The sequence below is a fragment of the Felis catus genome, chromosome A3, assembly GCF_018350175.1.
Source record: "Felis catus isolate Fca126 chromosome A3, F.catus_Fca126_mat1.0, whole genome shotgun sequence".
Classification (NCBI taxonomy): domain Eukaryota; kingdom Metazoa; phylum Chordata; class Mammalia; order Carnivora; family Felidae; genus Felis; species Felis catus.
The window spans coordinates 63,647,636-63,670,400 of NC_058370.1; the positions used below are offsets into that span (position 1 = coordinate 63,647,636).

A 22,765-nucleotide genomic window follows, 5' to 3' on the forward strand; every position below is an offset into this window, starting at 1 on the left:
CCAGTGTGGGGGTTGGAAAGCCTTGGAGGCCTTTAGGAGTTGGAGGGCAAAAGGCAAGTCCTGAGCCACTGTAAGGCTTGGAAATTCTAAGAAGGCTCTAAAAGATGAAGATGGTTGTAGAGGCTGTGTGAACTCAGCCAGACCTCTCAGAGTTGCCTCTCACTGGCCCTGGCTGGGTCTGAGGACCAGTGTTGAACCTTTCACAGTGGCCAGGGTACGGGATAGATGACACCCAGGTTACGTGCTTCGTTGCCTGGGCACTGAGGACCATCTGATCCAAAACAGGAACACCAAGGGGAGCAGATTGTTCCCAAAGGAAACACCAGAGTCTGGGACCAAAGAAGGGAGGAAGGTGAGTGGGAGGCAAATAGTAAATGTTCACCCCAGGTTTCCTTGGGCCCTTACTACTAACTGCTCTGGACAGGCAGCATGGGTTTTAACCTCGGAGCTGCTCCGACAGGCAGAAGCTCACTCACACTCTACCTAGACCTACTGAATCCAAATCTGCATTTTAGGAAAATCCCCAGGTGGTTTATGTACCCGAGTTTGAGAGGCAGTGCTCTAGCACACTGCCCTTTTACGGTACAGCCATGAAACTCAGGGTATTTACGCTGCCATTATTTACACTGCCACACTATAACATGGCACATTATGATGTTGATACCTGGCCACTGTCGAATGGGCAGGCCCCATTCAAGATTCACTGATTGTTCTGACAAGGTCCTTCATAGCAAAAGGATCAAGATCAGAATCATACATTGGATCTGGTCGTCAACTCTCCTTGGTCTCCTTTAGTTTAGAACAGTCTTTAACTTTCCTTGACTTGTGTGACCTTGACACTTGAAGATTCTGCAAATTAGCCGTCAGCTTGAGTTTGATACATTTTCATGACAAAATTCTGGTCATGAATTTAACGGGATATCACAGGCACTTCTTTTGGCAGGGATGTTGCAGAAGTGATGCACCCTTCTCATTGCATCCTGTCGGTGGTGAGGATTTCAATTTGTCCTATACCGAAGATGTCCACTTGGGTCACTTGATCAAGGGAGTGTCTGCCAGCCTTCTCCACAGCCAATCCCCCCTTTGGTAATTAAGCATTCTATAGGTAGGTGCTTTATAAATATGTGAGTTGCCTATTTCTCATTAAACCTTCCACTTAGCCATTTTTCAATTTATAGCAATATAAACCTGTAGTGTCCTGTTTTATTCAGTGGGTTATAATCCCTTAGTCTCATGATTAATTTTCACACTCAAATTGTCCCTGTTTTGGCCCTGGAGCCCATTCAAGCTGGTTTCTGCATCCTTTTGATATGTCTCTATCATTGTGTGAACATTTTCTTTCACAAAAAAGTGTTTCAGGCTCATTTTGTTCTTTTCTACCCCCCAGTCCTTAGTCCCAGTGCTTGGAAATGCAGACACTTGTCTAAGAATTCTTTGTTCTTTTAGTGGAAAATGGTATTTAGAAGCAAAGATCTGAGTGATAAATATGCCCATTGCTATTGCAGCATCACTGCCCCCAGATCCTCTCAGGAGGCAAAACAGGGAATGCATACATGTGGATATATGTACACTCTGTATATATGTGTATGTACACACACACAAACACATCTACCTGTACATGTGAGTTCACATTAATACATCCAATTCCCAAATACCAGCACACCATAGAGTTGATTCTAATTTTCTCCCTTTCTGCATTTGTATCTGGGTTTTGTTTTGTTTTGTTTTGTTTTGTTTTGTTTTGTTTTGGTTTGAGAGAGAGAGAGAACACAAGCAATGGAGGGGCAGAGAGAGAGAGAATCTGAAGCAGGCTCCAGGCTCTATTCTGTCAGCACAGAATCCAATGTGGGGCTAAAGTCACGAACCATGAGACCATGACCTGAGCTGAAGTCAGACACTTAACCAACTAAGCCACCCAGGTGCCCCTGTAACTCCCTTTTCCAATTGTGACAAACCTGGCTTCCACTGTCCTTCATATTTTCACTCATTTGGTTAATCCCCTGTATGTAACCAATCTCCCATCTGCACCCTACTCTGCTGGGGCTGTGTTACCAAGCTGTCCCCTAGTCTGCACAGATGCCATTCTCACCCTACTGCAGCCTACCCCACTCTCAATCCCACACCCATACACAGTCACCTAATGGCTTTAGGCCTGAATGGAGGAGGTAAGAGGACACTGGGCTTTTTAATGAACTCCACAGTGATTCCAATGTGCAGTGAGGGCTGGCAGCCAGTACATCATCTGAGTTACGGCCACTCAGTCTACAAGGGGCTTTAATGATTCAGTGGACTCTGGTGCACAGGGCTGTGGGGGAAAGGGGCAAAGTGCTGAGGCAGGAAAATTGGAGAGACTGCAGCAGCCACCATTTCTTTCTTTCTTTTCTTCTTCTTTTTTTTTGTTACAGCATCCTGGTTCTCCACCCCACAGCTTTAACAAATACCACTGTGGACCCCAATCCCAGAGATTCTGATTTCACAGGTCTGTTTTTTGAAACCAAAACAAAACAACAACAAAAACTGCTCCCTGGGGCATGCAGGCTGTCCACTCAGCCCCTCCCTGCATTGAAAGGGAGAGAGGTCGGCTTGTGAGTAATTATCAAAAGCAGGGGATGCAAACTCTTCTGGTTAAGAGTCAGACAGTATTTCAGGCTTTGGGGGCCAGAGTATCTGTTGCGACTACCCAACTCTGTTGCAGCGTGAAAGCCACTGCAGACAATTCTGAAACATGGATGGTGTGGCTGTGAAACATTATGTACAAAAACAGGCAGTGCATTGGATTTTGCCCAAGGTTGTAAGCTTTGCACACTCTTGATCAGAAGGCAAAGGTTTTGAAATTTGTATTTTAAGCCCTCCAATTTCAAATTATGCTATTGACAGGGACATTTTAATTAAGCAGAAAGTAATTACCTATATGGACTCAAATATTTCCTGATGTGATTTTTATTTTCCTGCTCTTGTTCTTACAAAAATGCTTTAAGACCTAATCTTGCCCCCCGGTCAAGCTAATCTCCCGGGTCAGGTTCACAGAGATCTTGCATTTGCTGTGTTCCCCGCCCCCCCTCCCCCCCCCCCCCGACTTGTCTTCTTGTTTTGATTCCAGATTAAACAGGTAGCAGCAGGCATATTTAAATGGACACCAAATGCAAGCGCTAACTACAGACCTGGTAGACATAGGGGTTCTACTGAGACTCAAGTATGTCATTCACAGAGGGGTGCAGCACAGCCACCATGTGCCATTTCCTGCTTCCCTTGGCCCAGCCATAGGCCTGGAGCACCCATCAGGCTCCAGAGGAACAGGGCAAGGGACTGGGAAGCCGAAAGTGAGGAAGCATCTTGCTGACTGACCTGTTCTTTGGAAAATACATCCAGTGCTCACGCCTGAAAGTAAAGGCCCCTATTTTCATAGTCTAAACTAGGTCATTCAAATCTCAAGTTATCTGTCACTTGTTTTATTTTTCAATTTTTTTTAATGATTGTTTATTTTTGACAGCGTGAGCCGGGGGAGGGGCAGAGAGAGAGGGAGACACAGAATCGGAAGCAGGCTCCAGACTCTCAGCTGTCAACACAGAGCCCAACGGACCTGAGCTGAAGTCAGACGCTTACCCCACTGAACCACCCAGGAACCCCTGACACTTGCTTTTGATAGTAGGATAGGTTCTTCCTTTAAAATGGCCAGCGTATAGAGCAATATCCTGGTCCCTATCACATGGTGTCTGCCCAAGACACTAGGGCAGGGGAGGTGAGAGGCAGGTGGAGCACAGCCCATTTCTGTTGGCAACCGGGGAACAGCAGCAGCCATGTGGTATCAGCAGCCAACAAAACAGTAATTTTTAAGCAGCAGGTTGAGATTTTTTAGCACACACCAACTCAAAGACCAGAAAAACACTTCTCAGCTTTCTATGTAATAATAGTGCCGTTTATCGTATGATAGTCTTGCCATTTTGTAAAGTTGGAGCAATTCCTTGTTTCCCCAAACCGCCAAAAAGCTCCACTGTCCCTTTTTGTTGATTCCACTCTTACACTGAGCTGCACCATCACACATTTGAGAGCCCTCCTCATGGCAATAAAGTTGAGTGTGTTTTCATTTGGGCACATGGGTTTTAAAGAACTTGTTGGGCCTCAGCCCCCAATATCCGAGCTCCTAGCTACTGAATGGCATCTTTGATCTCTTGGGAAGAAGTGTGAGGAAACCCACCAATGCATGCAAGGCACACATCTCAGAATAGGACTTGAAAAGCAGGACAGGTGCTGTGTTGTTCATTGTCATTCAACGATGCTCACTGGGTTGTCAGTGCCAGGTTCTGGTTCTAACTGGTGGCTCTGCAAAGCACCAGGAGACCTCAGTTTAGGGGAGGAAACGACAAAAGCAAGTAAATAATGAGAATTTCAGTAAGTGTACGCCTGGGGCAGGGTTGGTGAAGATACTACTTTCAAGAGATCTCTGTAAGCATGGATCCCAACAGCCAGCCATTGTCCAAACTAATGTGCAGGGATGGTTAAGTATGAAGTCAGTTAAATGTTTTTGCTCTGCCTGAACCAGATGATGTTTCTTTTCTTTGTGCAAAAAAGAAAAAGATAAGTGCCTATTTTGAATTTGCAAATGCAGCCATTTCCTTTATTTGTACTAAGGCTGCATAATGTGGGCTTTGTAAAGTCCGCAGGTCTGAAAGCAGGATACATTTCTAATAGAAACAGCAAAGCGATAAATTACCATGATTTTGTACCCCCTGCAGCTATTAGCTCCACCATACTTCAGGAATGTTGCTTTCATTTTATAGAAACTCTACAAATATTGGTTTGTCAGAAAGACAAATATTAAATGAAAATTGTCCTCAAACACGAGAAAAAGTATGCAGAGTACACACATGGCAGACTTGTGGAATAAATTGTGTGGGGAAGAACAGTGTGCAATACAATTTACTGGAATTCACAAACTCGGGTGATTATGCCAGACTGAGTATCCGACTAAATGGAAGAAAATAACTTGACAATGTAAAGCTGTCCAGACTGGGAACACTTGTGTTAAATGTGAAAGCTTGCTTTTTAAAAAACAGAATACCCTAACAGTTTAGAGATTCTGATTTGACTTTTAACGGGATTTTTAACTGAATTTAAAATTTAACTGGATTGCTTGTTTTTTTGAAAGTCAATCCCAGCCATATCACAGCACTGTGATACCGGGGGGTACATGAACTTCTGTAAGCCCCAACTTTCTCATTGTGAAGGTCAGGTAAGAGGAGCGTCCGATGCACAGTAGCGGGTACCCATGGTTAACCCCACAGAACACATGGCCCTGACAACGGTACATGGGGGCTTGCAGCCAGGTCTGTGTGAGGTCCAGGGGCACAAACACGACACAGAGAACTGGTCCTCAAGGAATTCACGAGCTGCCTGACACCTGCTCTTTTAAGTGGCTACAGGAGCCCTGGAGAGACAACGAATGTGCTGGGTGGGGAGAAGGGCCAAGAAGCTGCAAAGAGAAGACCCCAATGCTGGCCACAATGAGCATGCCCAAGAAAGGAACAGGAGGGTAGGGAGGAGGGAAGTGTGCCCGGGACTGATCCGTGGTGGTCCCAGTCACCTGCACGGCGTGGAATGCTGCTGACACTCAATGCAGATAAAACCCCCTTCATTTTCAGTGTCCACTTACCATGCGTCCAACTCTACTAATTCTTGCCAACTTTGTACCTCAGAGATCTCAAATTAAATATCCACTTGTCCTTACAACAGAGAAGCTATGATTTCATTTGGTTCTCCACACACAAACCATACACCATTTAACAAATTCTGGTCGCAACAGAGGCCACCACACAATTTTTAATTTAAAAATTTAAGACTACGGGGCACCTGGGTGGCTCAGTCGGGTAAACGTCCAGCTTCGGCTCAGGTCATGATCTCACAGTTCATGAGTTCAGGCCCCGCGTCGGGCTCTGCGCTGACAGCTCAGATCCTGGAGGCTGCTTCAAATTCTGTGCCTCCCTCTCTGTCTTTGTCCCTCCCCTGCTCACACTCTGTTTCTCTCTCAAAAATAAACATAAAATTAAAAAAAAAAATTTAAGACTAAAGTCCTTGAAATGATAAAAGTGGTTATACAAAAATTTGATAAAATTAAAAATGAGGAAGCTCACAGGTTTTTGGGGTACAATTTATTCAAAGCATTTCACAATAAAATTATATTAGGTTCAAATACATGAACATACAATTACATATAAAACACTGTACTTTCCAAAAGTTTACAATGATGTTTACTTTTTAGACTGTTTCCTTGTAATTTTAGTCTAAAACATTATTGAGTTCTAGAATTGTGTCTGCTCTCTATTTGTTTCAGTTTTGCAATTAGACATTTAGAAAGCATTTATTAGCCCACCTGGAATATACAATTATATTTTAAATATTTAAATTCGAGGGGGAAGCAGTTATAGTGCTGTTCAGAGTGCTAATGATAGATAATAGATAATAATAATAGAATGCTAGATAATGCTATTTCCTCTGTACTACCCTGCATTTTATCAGAGTCCATATACAAGGCTGGCTTAGAGTCACTTCATACAAGTAAGACTATATTCTGTACTCTCAAGTCTCTGGCCCAGGCAACTGAGAAGTCCAGGGTAAGCCCCAAGGCCGTGCCTCATCTGAGAGACCTGTTTCAATGGAGATCAGTAAAATATTGCTCAACTAACTTTTGGTTAGTGTAACTGCAAAACATAAGGCCAGTGGAATCACTGATGGAGTGAGGCTCTTGGCAAATCTGACAATATCAAAACCACAACAGGTACGGGTCCTACACCTGGAGCAAACAAAGGAGAGCTTCATTAAGTCCTCTAGGCCAGGACTCGACATTGGCTGAGGCCTCTGATGCGTTAGGTCTAACTGCACAAAACAGAGACAAAGGAAACAATGCCACGATGACATTTACTTCTTGGCTTCCCTCCTTCAGCCTCCTCTTTCATGCTACTTGCAGGCTCTAGATGAAGGATGGTTGGTTCCATGAAGACTCAGGTTAGCAGCACAACCAGCATGAGGCCAGCTTACTTCCTGCAAGGCAAGGTCTCCCCTCGTGTAGATAGTGGGAACCACTGATTTCAAATGGGAGAAGCAATACGCCAAAACAAGGATAAACTTCCAATAAAACATTTTCAGCTTTCTTGATAATTAACTACCTAATCCCCAAATAGGTCACTGTTACATATTAAGATACTTTTGTAATGGTAAACTGTTTCACAACCCAGCCTGCATTCTTTTACAGTAATTGCTAAACGATTTGGGGATAACTTTGACAAAACTGAATACAAACCACAATCTCCTTCCTATATAAGATCACATATTCATAGGATGAGTATGAAGTAACAAGCCTGGTATGGGATGTACCTATGCTGACAAACACCCGAAACCAAGACAAGAGGAAATGCGCTGCTCGGCTTCATGACCAAAGTCATGGCTAGGACTCAGAGGCATCTGTGAACAGAGGCCCTCGGAATTCTTCGTGATAGAAGGGAAAGCATAGTGGGGAGTGTCCAGGCGTTGGCAAACAGCACCCCGACCAAGAGCAAGCAACAGTCTGAGTTTCTGCTTTCCACTGGAAAACAAGTGCTAGATGACTTACAACATGGCTGCTAGTGCCACCATTTTACAAAATTGGAAAATTATGCAGGGTTTCACACATGAAGAGAATTTCCTATCACAGAATAGTAAAGCCTTAGAAGGCGCACTGAGCATCATTTTGTCTAGCTCCAAAATTTTCACATAAACAATATTAACAAGCAAGTCTTAAATAAAGGAATAACATTTTATGAAAATAATGAACAAAACAGAGCAGGGGAGACATCAAGAGTGTTTGAGAGAAGAACCTTGAAAAGGTACAGCTTCAAACGTCAGACACCATGAAGAAAATTCCGTATATTTATGTTGTAGGCAAAACCCCAGCAAAGCCTAGTGACTAAGTGCACGCCATTGCTGTCAATAAGGTGAACATGTACTTTATGAATAAAAAAAATACACAAAGTAACTTTTCATTTATTTATTCTGTCCTCTCAAATATATTTAAAAAATAACATTTTGGACACTGAACCACAAATACACACAAAATAAAGTAGTGACTGCTTATTTCACAGAGGATTTCCCCTTGATTCCTTTAGCTGCTTTGCATAAAATTCGAAGCTTTCCTGTTGAGACAAAAAGGGAGGGAAGTTACAGGTACAGTTTCTAGCAAGAGCTGATGGCACAAAACTCAGAAGTCATAAAATGCTGCAAAGTGATAGCAAAGACCACCGGGCCCGTGGCAGCTGCTGTCTTCTCAAGCCTCCGCACTCCTTTCTATTCATGAAATCACCAGTTCAAGGGCCCCAAGTCCAGAGTTAAAGCCAGCACCAAGAGCCTCCACTGTGTGGGCACATAGGTATTTACACCTGGGTACGGAGGGTTCAAATAAACATGGTGTACTAACTTGCAAATCAATGACACAATAAAAAGGAATTTGGCATGTATGATTTCTTATTAGAACAAAGCAAAACAAAATTTACTGGGCAACCGATTAAAAATGGGCAGAGGACCTGAACAGACATTTTTTCCAAAGAAGACTTCCAGATGGCCAACAGACCCAAGAAAAGGTGCTCAACATCACTCATCATCAGGAAAAAGGCAAATCAAAACCACAATGAGGTAGCACCTAATACCTGGCTAGTATCAGAAAGACAAGAAGTTAAGTGATGGCAAGGATGTGGAGATAAGGGAACCCTCGTGCACTGCTGGTGAGAATGCAAACTGGTATAGCCAGTGGAAAAGGCAGTATGGAGGGGTTCTTCAAAAAACTAAAAATGGAAATACCATATGATCCAGTAAGTCCACTACTGAGTATTCACCAAAAGAAAACAAAAACAGCAATTTGAAAAGACATGCACCCTCATGTTCACCGCAGTATTATTTACGGTAGCCAAGACACGGAGACAACTTAAGTGTGCACGAGCGGATGAATGGATAAAGAAAATGTGATGTACGTATCATTATATATGTATGACACATACAACGAATTATTATTCAGCCACAAGAAGAATAAAATCTTCTCATTTGCAACAACATGGATGGACCCTTGAGAACGTTAAGCGAAACGGAATAAATCAGAAAAGGTAGATAGTATATAGCCTCACTTACATGTGGAATATAAAAAACAAAACAAAAATCAAAAAACATAAAGCCCAAGCTCATGGATATAGAGAACAGACTTGTGGTTGCCTCAGGTGGGTGAAGGGGGTCAAAAGGTACATATTTCTGGTTATAAAATGATTAAATCATGGGGATGTAATGTATAGGGCTAGAATATTGTAGTGCATGTCTTTTTTTTTTTAAATAGGCTCCACGTCCAACATGGGGCATAAACTCAAAACTCTGAGGTTAAGAGTCAGATGCTCTACCAACTGGGCCAAACAGGTGCCCCACATATTTTAAAGTAGCTAGGAGAGTGGATCTTGAAAATTCTCATCACAAGAAAAAAAAATTTATAACTATGTGTGGTGTGGATATTAATGGATTTACTGTGATCATTATAAAAAAAATACCGAATCATTACGTTATACTTCTGAAACTATTATAAGGTTACGTCAATTACACCTCAATAAAAAAAGAAACCTTCCTAGATGAAGAAATAAAAACCAACTTGTTTAAAATGAACAAGTAATTAATAGGGACACAATATACTAGGCTATTGAAATACAGGCCATTAAATCCTATTTCAAGTTGAAATGATGAGAGAACTGCCCCAAGGACATTTGATAAATCCATACCTATAGTTGAAGGTCTGAGACTGACCTCGTGTTTTAAACCTCAGTCCCAGAGTGCTATGTTCTCCCACAGCCAAACTCACGGCAGGACTATTCAGTTCCTGAAGCTCTCCCCTGAGGGTTCTTCACAAAGATCTAATCCTCATGTAATTAAGTATTCAACTTATTTTTTTTTTACACATTAATATGAAGCATACGTAAATCTGTAGAGGTATTTTTTCTCCTTAATTAAGAAATACTCACAGGGGGTTCGGTGAAAGGGACAGGCTCACCAGCATTCTTCAGCAAAACTGCATAACGCTTTAGAAACAGATCATTCAATTTTATATTCCTTGCAGTCAAATTTTCATACAGTGCTTTAGCAGACGCAGCATCCTTGTCTAAGACTGAAAAAAAAGATATTAATCATAGATAAAGACCACCTACCCTACTCTCTTCTCAAAACACAGCCGTTCAAGGACTCCCGAATCCCTTTACCCCAAGGCAAATGAATAGTTAACTACTTTCAGCAAAAAGCCACATTCAGAAACTACCAGCTCCTTCCTCGCTCTTCCCCACACCTCTAATTCAGCATTATTCAGTATAAAAGAGAAGATGATAAATAAGGCTATTAAGAGACCCAGGATAGTTAAAGTGGCCATAAACCAAAGCAAACATACACCATTCAACACTCTTCTGCTTAAAACCATACTTAAAAAAAGAAAAAATTTTTAACGTTTATTTATTTTTGAGAGAGACAGAGACAGAGTGTGAGTGGGAGAGGGGCACAGAGAGAGGGAGACAGAATCCAAAGTAGGCTCCAGGCTCTGAGCTTGTTAGCACAAAGCCCTACGCGGGGCTTAAACTCAAGGACCATAAGATCACGCTCTAAGCCGAAGTCGAACACTTAACCGACTGAGCCACCCAGGCACTCCTTAATCCACACTGCGAAATCAAGCCAATTCAAGGATTGTTGTGGGGAGGGTCATGTAAATTATGTGGAAATCTAGATCTACATCATGGTGAAGATCATCAGCTAAACACCACCAAAAAGACTTTCAATACATTCTCCTATTGTAAACTAAGCAAATATGAGGGATATATAGTTAGCTACAAAGACAAAAATAATCTAAATATGTTCATCAATCTACATAAAAAAAACTACATACATCTACATAACATTAACGACTTACACTAATATTTCACTTAAATGGATGATGAAGTAGCCTAGGAGCTAAGTTTAGCTGGCTTTCCAGTTGTAGCTGATGTGTAGAAATTTTACTTTGAGGTTTACTATTGGGATCACAAGGTCTCTGCTAACAATCACTGTTGGTAACTCAACTCTTTAACATTTAAGCACCTAACAATCTCCTACCCTACACCAGTGCTGTATAACCAATCCCAACTCCAGCACAGCCAGGGCAAGCCTGCAGGATGGACAGAAGTCTAGGGATCAATCTCAGGATCTCCGAAAAGGGAGTGAGTGTGGGTGACTCATCAGCTCTCACTGGGCTTGAACAGATCTTTGCAGTTTGGGTGAAGTCAATTTCCTATCTATAAATCCTTTGTTATCCTCCCTCAGGGACCAAATCCTTTCCCTGACACTGTCAAGGGCACAGCCCAAACTCTACCATCTTCCAGGAAGCTATTCAGAAAACTCTTCCTTCTTGCCTTTCACTACCTTCCTGGTCTCCCTGCTCTTTCCTGTCCCAATTCCCAAGTGGGATTACAAAAGTTAGTAGCAGTTTTATGCTGTTTGACACTATTTTGTGGTATTTAGTCATTATTTAACATCTCCCAATTCCCCAAATAGAACTTTGAGAAATTTTGTGATTATTGCCTCTATTTTGAAATAGATCATGGTCACCTTGTGAGGTGGGGAGAAACGAAGAACCAGTTGACTAATTCTGATTGCAGTTTGTTGTCCTGACAACAATAAAATCAACAAAGCAATTCTTTATTTAGCCCTTGCCTCATGTGAGCAAATCAGTTCGTGGCAGGTGGATAGGTGATCATCACTTAGAAATGAAATGCTTACATTTATCTTGACTACTGAGGAAACTTTAGCATGGCTCCCTTTCATGTGTGATGAGCTGGCAATCAGGGAGCAAAGTGCTTAAAAGAGTGGAATTTCAACTGTGGTTTAAAGTAAAATCTTGGGGCCCACTTTTAATGAAGAGGTCTGTTATTTCAGAAATGTAGGCAGGTGGGGAGGGTACTGAAGAGGCAAGAAGGCAAGTCACGTGACAGTCTCAAATATGTGCCTATCTCATGTTTTGTTTCAGGTGGCCTTGGGGAGACTGGATTGGTTCCCAGTGTGTGCACTCAAGTGGATTTCCAAGTCTTGCCAGGAGCCCAGGATCCTATTCAACAAAGCTGGGCTCCTCTGAAGATGCCCAGTGATACTTTTTAATGTTAAAATTAGACGAATAATTACCTATTTTTCTTAAATGTGCTTTTAAAACATATTCTGAAGCTAAGTCAATTATTTATATCATGATTACCTGATATTTAGGATTACTGTCTTTGAGCCAAAGACTTAGTTGACAACACTACAAATATCTAAATGACTTAAATATAACATAGTCAGATTAAACTTATTACCATAGCTTTTCATGATAGAAGTGTATGCTTCTTCCTTTTCAATTAATTCAGGAATCAATTCTAACAAAGATTTCAGAGTTGATGCCTAGGAAATTAAATACAGGAAATGTTACCACAGCTCAAAAGAAGAGTGAAATAAAACACTGGTATACGTACATTATATCAGAGAATCTTCACAACAGTTAGAACTGAACTGCCTATTCAATTTAATAAACTTTTTTCCCTTCTAGTGTATCTTAGTATTTTATTGTTGATTGGATAACTGACAGCCAAACAAACATTTTTCAAAAGTTAATGCAATTCCACTTACACTTCTATAAACTGTTTTCTAAAATATCATAAAGACTGCTTCTTTTGTCAACTAGTAACCTTACCAAGAAATGAGGAAATCCTAAAGAGCAGAAACAGATATCAACGATGTCTCAAGGTGCCAAGATTTTTAAACAAAATGTGAAGAATTCAGTCCTTCTGAGTTTTCATGCTTTGAATATAAACACAGCATTTCCAGATATCCCTGGAATGTTTACTTGGTTACTTTCAGAGGTATCTAGACACGCCAATGGGTTTGGCTCCTCTAGTGAAGACAGACCTGCCATACTCTAGTGAGTAACCAAACACATTCCAATATTGCTGGATAAATCAAGGATGGGTTTTATATACTACCTGGCTTAATTATTCTACTGTCAGACAGGCAGACACTGTAACTGGAATTTTTAAAAATCCTAATTCACTTTTTACATGTTTTCTCAACTTATATATCTGGACCTGCATCCTTCCAGGACTTCCTGCAATTTAAAGTCTCCTGGGAGGAACGTCCTCAACAGATGTTTTACTGTACATTTCCTGTCCATCTTCCAAGCAAGGCAGTAGGTACTTGGCATGTGGGCGCAGACCCGTGTGTAGAGCGACAAATGCCTTTTAGATTCCTTATACTTTTTAATCCACAAATTTTTAAAAAAAGTCTCTTTGAAAGGAAAAAGAGCAACTAATAAGTACTTCTGAAAAGCTGTTTGCTGTAAATAAATATGAGTAAAAGATAAAAAGTGCAACTGGGTAAATTAAAAACACCCCAAAACCAGTGTGTTAGTATGAGGGAAATTAAGGAGAACTAGACAGACTCTCAGACTAGAAACCTAAATGTTTTGCATAAAACAAACATTACAACTGGCACTTGGTTTAAAACTTTGTATGTGCCCAAATAAACTGACAATGAGGTTTATGTTGCTTCAGAAGTAAAATCAGACCTACAAATATTTTTTGGAACTGTACTTTTATTTTTTTTCACATCAAAAATAGGACTTGGCTTTGTTTTATACACACATACACACACGTAGCTTTTTAGTGTGAATGAGGTAACCACACAAATTGAGAACATTAATTTGTGGCACGTGACAGTTTTAAAGCCAAGTGGCTCATCTACCTGACGGCTTGGACCTGAGAAATGGCTGGCATAGCCACCAGCACAGAGATGCTCTGCAGGAGGACAGCTCCCTCTGTAGGGCTTCCCCACTGTTAAATGGACCAAGTGACCTAAGCAACAGGATTTTTATCTTCCTTTCTAGGGCCCTGTCTTTCTTCTTCTTTTTTTTTTTTTAAAGTAATCTCTGCTTATAATGAGGGGCTCAAACTTACAACCCTGAGATCAAGACTCGCACGCTCCATCGACTGAGCCAGCTGGGTGCCCCTGTAAGGGCCCTTTCTTGAGGCTCTTCACACACAACTACATGAACGGGCGATTCACTGCATGAACGTGTTTTGCATTTCCAGGACAAAAGGAGCCTGGACTGACTCTGTCTCAGTATCTAAAAAAGTGAACAAGTATAGACAAGCAAAATCTTCGGTCTCTGTAGTGTTTTTATGTAAGGCACTGAACCAACAAGCTCTTCTGTGAAACTCAGGTCCCCGAACAAGACTGGCTTCTAGCCTCCCTGACCGGCCAGCAAATCCCGCACAGTACCTTTCCTGGTTTCCGAGAACTCCTAACGCAGAACACCAAGAAAATTGCAGTTTGTTCAGCAATCGCGCCGCATCTCTAAAAATTGAAACGTTATTCAGTAAGCGAAGGTTTTTGATAAACAAGGAGACCAAGGTGAATATTTCCAATTAACAAAGTTCACAATAATACAGTAATGTGTCATTACCAACAGGAAGGCCTAATTGTCAACCACTTTTTTTAAGGCAAGAAAAAGAAAACAAACTCCAGCTATGCCAAGCTTTTGTGAGTGGAGTGCTGTCCTTGGCACCGCGAGTATGAAGTTTGTTTAAAAAGAAAAGGGAAAAATTAAACCGATGCTTCAACAACCACAGAATAAGGTTTAGGACTGCAAAGAAAGAGGGGAAAAAAGAAGCACTATTCCTCTCCAATTATTCTGCCAAGCATTCACAAGTGAGCTAGGGATCATAAGGTTAATTATACATTTAATAAGGTGTCAGGGAGATAACTGCTCGTTTCTTTATAAAAATTAAAATGTACAAAGCAAGTTCTCTTTAAAGTATAATTACCTACACTTATGCATACAAAAGGACTGATTTCAATCTCTCTATTTTATAAAAGGCTTTCATTGCAACAGACAGCCAGCGCTTGAGAAAGAGACAAAAGTTAAACTCAAAAAAAAAAAGTTTATATGACAGACCAGAGAAATCAAGTGTCTATCCCATCTTAGATGCTATAGTAAAATCAAATATGGCAAGACAATATTTTAGTTTACACTCATCACAGATGTCATTCTCTTAAGTTTCTAAGAGCACACTGTTCTTTCAAAGCTTTAAAACATTGTCAATACTAAAACGGATAGTATAAAAAGAACTTTTGGGGACACACAGAGCATTTACATTATAAACTGATGTTTTCGACATCTGTGAATAAAATATTCTTCACCGCGGCAAGAATAATCTTTTACTGTTTGACAAGCAGGTAAAGGACAGGTGAAGGGTTTATCATCCAAAGCGTCTGTCTGCCGAAGGGGTTGACAACGAAGAGACTGTGGCCGATGTCTCAACGCACAGCTGCCACCAAGAGCCCTGCAGAGGCCGCCGTGTGAGTGCGGCTCCGAGGGCACAGGCACCCACCTCACCCGCTGGCCGCTGTGCACGCTAAGAGCCAGGGCGGTGATGGCTCAGGACAAGCTGGCAGATAAAACAGCAAGTGCCACTTTCTGAAGAACTATCAAGACAGTGTGTTGAAATGGAGTGAATACTATCACATGAATAATTAGAGACACGTAACCCCCCCAGTAGGTACACTTAGATATGTACATACGTACACACAAAGATAAAGCTTTAGAGTTTATTTCTTTTAGGTGGAAATTTTAACACTAAAGGCAGCAAGACAAAACCACGAAAAGATTCCTGAAATCCCTATGTATGATCAACTGCCTTTGCTGTTTAGTTAAAAAAAAAAAAAAAGGTGGGGAAGGGGAGAGGAGAAAAAAGTAATCAAACCAAACAAGAACATTCCCAATTAACTAGAATTTCTCTCTGTCCAGGAACAAAAAGTAAAAAAAAAAAAAAACCAAACAAACAAAAAAAAACAACCTCAGAGGCACATGCCAATTTCCACCTTTTGCAAAACTGTTCACACAGGAGTTTCTCAAGAACTCCTTTTAAAAACGGCTTGGGTTCTGTTGTCAAACTAGCTGAACTTCAAGGATTAAAACTAGGGCTCCAGCACAGGGGTACGGTTTCCCCTTCCCCATCTACCACTTAATATGTTTCGCAGCTCGTAAAAATGGAATGGAATATAGTACTATTTACTATCAGAAATTGGTCCCAGGCCTCAATTTGACACAGGGAGTCTACACAAACACTGCTGTTGGCGGGATCACGGTGACTGTTTGACTGCCACCTGCTGGGAAGGGCTCCCCAGCGGTGCCTGTTTGTGTACATTGCCAGTGGCAGCTCCGATCACCCACCGTTCTGTCGGCACTTGGCACAGCTTTATATTTAGTGCTGTTAAAATGGCATGAATGCAGTTGTCTCCTTCCCTGAAGATTGCTAATTTAACTGCAAGTGCGGGCCACAGAGACCTGCATTTGTCATTTAATGTGTCTGTGACACACAAGTGAATAGAAAGCAAATTCAACTCTTAATAAACCTTGAATAAGGCACTGAGAATGTTTGAGTATTCAAGTGAGAAGCTGTACTTGAAAAGCAAACATTTCCTACTTTTTGTTTGCAAACTGTGTTGCCATGGTGATGCAGTCTTTAGAGCATTAGAGAAATTAAAGTAGGAAATCAAAGGAAGGGCTTTGCATTACCTATCTGCACAAAAGCATTTGTCTTTAAATCGTTCAGCAAAACACATCTTCCCTCACTCCCCCTTAAATCTAAGGGCAGTTCTAGTCCAGTCTGGCATCTTTCAAACCAACAACCTCCCGCTTACAAGCCAGTCTTTGTCATGTGACCTGGATCCACAGTGAATTTAAATGTACTAGCAGCACCATGCTCTATTTCCAGTATGCTACCCTATACTTAGGTCTAGTAATTTCTCAGTTTATTTCCCATAAGCCACAAGCCCCACTGTCCAGATGTGGCGACTCGTTACCTGTAGGAGAGCTCTGGCGTCATCCACTTTGCCTGAATCCAGAAGCTGAAGGAAAAGATCAGTGACAGGTTTGTAAACTGCAAACTGATTGGCCAGTCTCTCTGCCATGATGCTTACTGAAAAAATAACAGGTAAGAAAACTCTTTTGTTTAAACTGTAGTATAACTCATCCACCAAAGAAACCTGGTCCAGCCTCACCAGAGAGAAAATGTGCTTCTGTGTTCTTTTAGCAAGAACAGCTCACTTACTCTTTTCAACTGCTGGTTCCAACTGCTCCTCTATTACTTTTCTGAATAAGTATGTCAAGCCAAAGTACTGGGGTTTCACGGTTTCATTTCCAGAAGTAAGCATATTTTCAATGTTTTCAATCGCAACATCTATGTTATTGCTGTCAAAGAGCAAAACAAATTATTAAAGAAGTATTTGCTTTTGTATTAATCTTGTAGGCAGTTTCAGTATAAGAACTTAAGAGATTGACACATACAAATACTTTAGGAAAAAGGGAAAACAGATTTACAACTAACCAGATAAAAACCACTAAGCAAAGCTGAACTGCACATTTAGGTCGCAAAAGCAATCGCTAGGCAGTTTATGCTACAATAATCGAAGTAGTGGCTTATTGTAAAACACTGCCCTAGAGACAAGATCAAACAGCTAATTAATGACAGTCCCTTAAGAAAATAGTTTACCTTAAATATTTAATTTGATTTTGTAGCTCTTTGGGTATCAAATGAAAACTTGTTTAAGTGCTCTAACTTCCGCTTTCTGATCTACAGCTGCTTCCTGCTGCATGAGGTGAAGATAATAATTGCATAACACCTCAAGATTCTTCAAGCTGCTGCTGAGGTCTTCGAAGGTCTATTTGCATGTCTTTCAACCAGTCACATCAATTTGTTTTTGTCAGGTATCATACATTTGAAAAATAATTTATACTAAAATTCTCAGAAAAAAGTACCTTTACACTCAAAAAAAAAATCAATTACATGGCCCTATTTAACAAGTTATGATAAAAAATGATCTGTATGACTATCTTTTTGGCCAAGGTACTCCTAACTGATACTTTACAGTCATGATATGGTACTCAGAATCCAAATAATCAATTTTTTGTTGGAATTCTTACCTAAAACATAAGAATCCTCTAATAAAAATGAACACCCTGTTACAGTAAGTTTTTCTCATGGGTTTCAGTGAGATAGTTCCTTAATAGTGAATAAAATCACATTCTCTACATCATATAAAACTGTGTTTAATATGGTAGCATTTTAAAATTCATCCAGATCTTACTTGGATAATTTCCTTGATCTTCTAACCTAAAATAATCACATCCTCTTATTAAGGGAAAATTCAAAGTTCTATCTGGCAGGGCATGGGAACCATTTTAAAAGGAAAAAACAAAACAAAACACAGCCTTTCTGCCCAAAGAAATAGAAACAAACAAAAGACCCTGCAAAAACAAACATTATATTTTGATTATCGCAAACCATCAACTGTATGTGAGATTAACTACTCAAGAACAAAGTACGCAGAGTGTCAATTCCATAATTATCCCATGAATCTTTAACTTAGGCAACGTACTTTGCTAGAGACGTTAATAAAAATCAAGTTCTGATTTACTGCTACAGTGGCACGTCTCCATAAGGAATCTAGAGGTGATGGTAAAAGAACCACCTCTAAACACCTCTTTTCCTATGCGTGTGTGTTGACAGCAGGGATGGGAAGGATGGTGGGGGAAACAGAAATGCCTATTTTTAACAAGCTTGCTTGTCCCTCCGCACTCACAATGTTCTAGCAGAGTGTCACCCTCAGTGTTGCTGACAATCATATGAACTCATTTTTCACGTTCGTAACAGTGTTTCAACACAAGGGCCTGGCATGCACATGAAGAAAGTTACCACCATGGAGAAAGTTTCACAATTTTGAAAAATTTGGTAAATGTCATTCGTTGGTCTAATTTAAAGCTAAAACACATTTTGTAACACATAATTATTCCCTAATAGTTCGAGGACAATCAGCAACTGACATCAATATTTCCTCTGTGTTGATAAGGCTTCTAATAGCCTAAGAAAAGTTTTTAAAGGTGGTATTTGAGATAATGCTCCTTCTAGTATCCAGTGAAAGAAAAGAAACTTGAAAATACTCACTTCTTTATTTGTGCCAAAGCAATGTTATTGATGAAAACCATATTTGAAAGTCCAATTGAATCTTCAAGTCCATTTACCATCTTCTGAATCTCCTGTATACTTTCTACATCACCCTTCAAGGCACATGCCTGAATAAGGCGGGTCACTGCTATCCTAGAAGGTGTTTGCTCCAGATCTAAGGCGGTTTTTAGCGTTTTTAGAGCCTCTACGACAGAAAAGCAGGCGACAGAGTTCTTCTTTTATGAACCGTACTGACTAATGCATTTTGAAAACCAGCTTTTAGATACGAGTACCAAATGGCTACACACAAAAAGCTATGAATAATTTATTCTAGATTACAGAAAACATTAATACTTTATGAGAAACCTAAAAAAAATAATGATCTATTTGGCTATCTATAAAATATCAGAGGCCAGAGAAATTTCTTCTTTAAATCTCAGAGAAAACACAAATGTTACTGACAGAATATGGGTTCCCTTCAGGGATAACATTTAGTGACCAATTTTAAGGAAACTGACAAGTTCAGAAAAATAGAAATAATTTTAAAAATGAAAGAGTCTCCATAAATACTGTAACTTCTACCACATTCACACTTTACCAGATTTTATTACATTCAAACATTACCTGCGTATCCAAATCTAATATCCCAAAGATTCATCTTTGGAAACAATGTCTCTCTCTAAACAGGAGCGATTACACAGAAGCAGCCAAACTAGAACATTCAACTTCCACACTAACTAATTCATTTTAAATGACTGAACACTTGGTAGATATAGAAAATAAAGATCATCAGATTCCCATGGATATAGCCACAGGTTTGTTTTGTTTTGTTTTGTTTTTTTTAAGTATCATACTTGTAAGTACTTGATTACGGATAAATATGAAATATCTTGATTTACTGACTCATGTGCCAGTGTAGCGAAATCATTACATTAAAGTAAAGTGGTAGACTGGGGGGGAAATTTAACACTTAGCCTAACAATCACTACTGCTATCAAGAAAAACTTCACGGCTGTTTAGAATTAAAGCAATGTAACCTAGAAAAAATGGAGACTCTGAAGGCAGCTTCCAAATGAGAACAAACCTATCTTTTACAGAAGAACGAGGGAAAGGGAATAACTAAACAGTCTGTTAAAAGTGCTACAATAAAAAAAAAAAAATACGCTCAGTGTTTATTATTGAGGAAACAATTTTTAACTACTACAAACAAAAAATCCAAATCCGTGATTCTCAAATGGGAAAAACAGGTACTTCAAAAGGCACATTCTCTAATATTTTGTAAATACACACTAGGAATATAACTAGGAAACAAAATGTTATTGATATTGTTTTAATAATATAATCTATGAAACAAGCTTGATAAAATCTTCTTTAACTGGTAGTCACACATAGATAATCAACTTAAAAATATTCTTTTAACTAAGAATACAGGCTGCTAGGGAGGATCTTTCCACAACTGGATCAAAACAGTACCAAAAACAAGATAACAATAGTGTTGAGCATTTACTACACGTAGACACAATAGTCAGCAGCTACAATCACAAGTACCCTTCTGAAGTAAGTACCAATTTTATAAGTGAGAAACTGAGACAACAGAGTTTAAATAATTTGCCCAAGGTCATATTGCTAGACAGCAACCCAAGAATCCAACACCCCCACACCTGCATCTACGGGTGCATGTGTGAGTGAGAGAGAAGGACTGGGACAACAGACCATTGATTGTATGTCCACTCAAAGGGAGCATGAGACCTTAGAACCTAAATCAAATTCCCAGAACAGGAATTGCCTTCCATATAGTTTAGGACCCAAGAGACACTCAAACGGTACCCATCCACACTCTCCCCCTGAGTCCTTTTCACAGTCTCCTTAATTTACTAGTAACACTGATTATATTGCCAAGATGCCATATAAATCAGCTATTAATATTCCAGAACAGTATACGCTTATAAAATTAGATTAAGATTGAACTGGCTTTATTTTTCTGCTTTAGATGGCATTGAGAAAAAGAAACCTGAAAAAGAGAAGGGAATTTTAAAAACTGGGAGCCCTAGTCAGCCATGGAGCAAGATAAGGAGATGGGGACTGTACCAACACCATTGCCATCCTTGCCGACGACCACAGGACTCTAACAGGTTGGCTGACGGCGACGGTGGCATGGGGGGTGGAGGCGGGAGTGTGGCAGGGCTCCCACTCTCGGCCAACTTCCTGCTGAACTGAACAACTGAGAGGAGTAGATGTGAAATCACATCGTAAAGTTTCTTGTAATTTTCATAGGGTATCTAATATACAAGCGAAGGACAGTAGTCAAGTTAAAAAAATTCAGTTCAGATTCAGCTCAAAAATTAACCCCTCAAAATTAAAAAAATGTTGTGTCTTTATCTCCATGTCTATAGAAATATTTATATGGGGAGCAAGTTTACAATGTTTTAAAACTCTTTTTCATTCTACATTAAATGTCAACTTGACAAAAAGCCTTTTTTTTTTTTTTTTTTTTTTTTTACATTGAAAATGAAATGACAGCTTTTAAAGTTTTAGTAACAAGCCCTGTCCAAAAGGACTGTCTAGATGGGCTGGCCCTGCCTGTGGAATGCTGTGATAGAAATTTTGCAAAAGAGAAAAATCATCATTTACCTACTCTGTCCTAATCAATGAGAAGACCTCTAAAGACCAGCGTATTTAAATATTACAGGCCAAAAAAAAAAAAAAAAAAAAAAAATAAAAAAAAAAAAATAAAAAAAAAAAAAAAAAAAAAATATTACAGGCCAACATTAAAGATGCACAATTAACAACTTTCTCTCAGGGATGGGAAATTATTTTATAAATGTGCAAGTGAAGAATCACATCATTACTACAGAGCGAGGAAGAAAGGAGACACCATACTGAACAGTGAGAGTTTTTTCAACGTTCCTTAAAGATTTCCTACGTGGGTTTTGTTAGATTGGAAAACTGTGGTTTTAATGGTTTTACTGCATTGACTAAAATTCAAACGTAAAGCCTGAGAGAGGACGCTTACCTACATTTAAGAGAGTCATCGTTTTCCTCCCGGGGAGCTCACTCATAAGATCTCCAGATCCAAATCCATCCACAAATACCCTCTACCAAACAAACGGCCCCCTTTCCAGTCTTCCCCAAAGTCCTCTCCGCAGCTTTCTGGGGTTATTTTCTTAACGTTAATTTAAAAACACTAAACTCTAAACTCCAAACACTGTATTTTATTGCTGTTGGTATTATGAACTATTGAAAAAGTATTAGATTAAGTTTTAAAAATCAATATTATAATCATTTGGTGCACAACCCCACACATTTAACACTCAATTTAACTCATTTGCTATCTCACACACAACCAACACAATATGCAAGAAACAACTGCTGGGAATTGTTTCAGATGCTCTAAAGTATGTTAATTTCCAAAGCAAAATGACTTGTGCTGTGAATTTTAACGCACTTGAAAGCCTGTACTTTCTCTCGTTCTGGAACACAAATTTTGCATGTCTGAAGAGCTGTGATTCATCTTAAGAAAACCCATCTTGTGTTAAATGGAATGGAAACTGGACTAAGTGGTCAAATGACAAGTACATTCATATTCAAGCTGTATTATAAATGCATGTACAGTAATTTACGTCTCTCAGCTACCACAAAAGGCTCTTGATAAGCAGGTAATTTGCTAAATGGACTCCTTTATCCAAGTATTCGAAGGGCGTTACAAGAAAAATCTGCAGAGGCAT

The 22,765-nt window shown here is 39.9% G+C and overlaps 1 protein-coding gene across 1 annotated transcript in view; it reads right to left on the minus strand.

The window, feature by feature from the left end:
* Nucleotides 1-8,002: 8,002 nt before the first annotated feature.
* The window catches only part of LRPPRC (leucine rich pentatricopeptide repeat containing), a 111,626-nt gene continuing 96,863 nt past the window's right edge, over nt 8,003-22,765 (minus strand). The window contains exons 32-38 of the mRNA XM_011281043.4: nt 19,041-19,245; nt 17,148-17,287; nt 16,900-17,015; nt 14,314-14,388; nt 12,357-12,441; nt 10,017-10,159; nt 8,003-8,162 (exon numbers count right to left, since the gene is read on the minus strand). Of these exons, the coding sequence (XP_011279345.3) occupies nt 8,106-8,162; nt 10,017-10,159; nt 12,357-12,441; nt 14,314-14,388; nt 16,900-17,015; nt 17,148-17,287; nt 19,041-19,245 (821 nt within the window). The 3' untranslated portion in view covers nt 8,003-8,105. The remainder of the gene's footprint in view (nt 8,163-10,016; nt 10,160-12,356; nt 12,442-14,313; nt 14,389-16,899; nt 17,016-17,147; nt 17,288-19,040; nt 19,246-22,765) is intronic.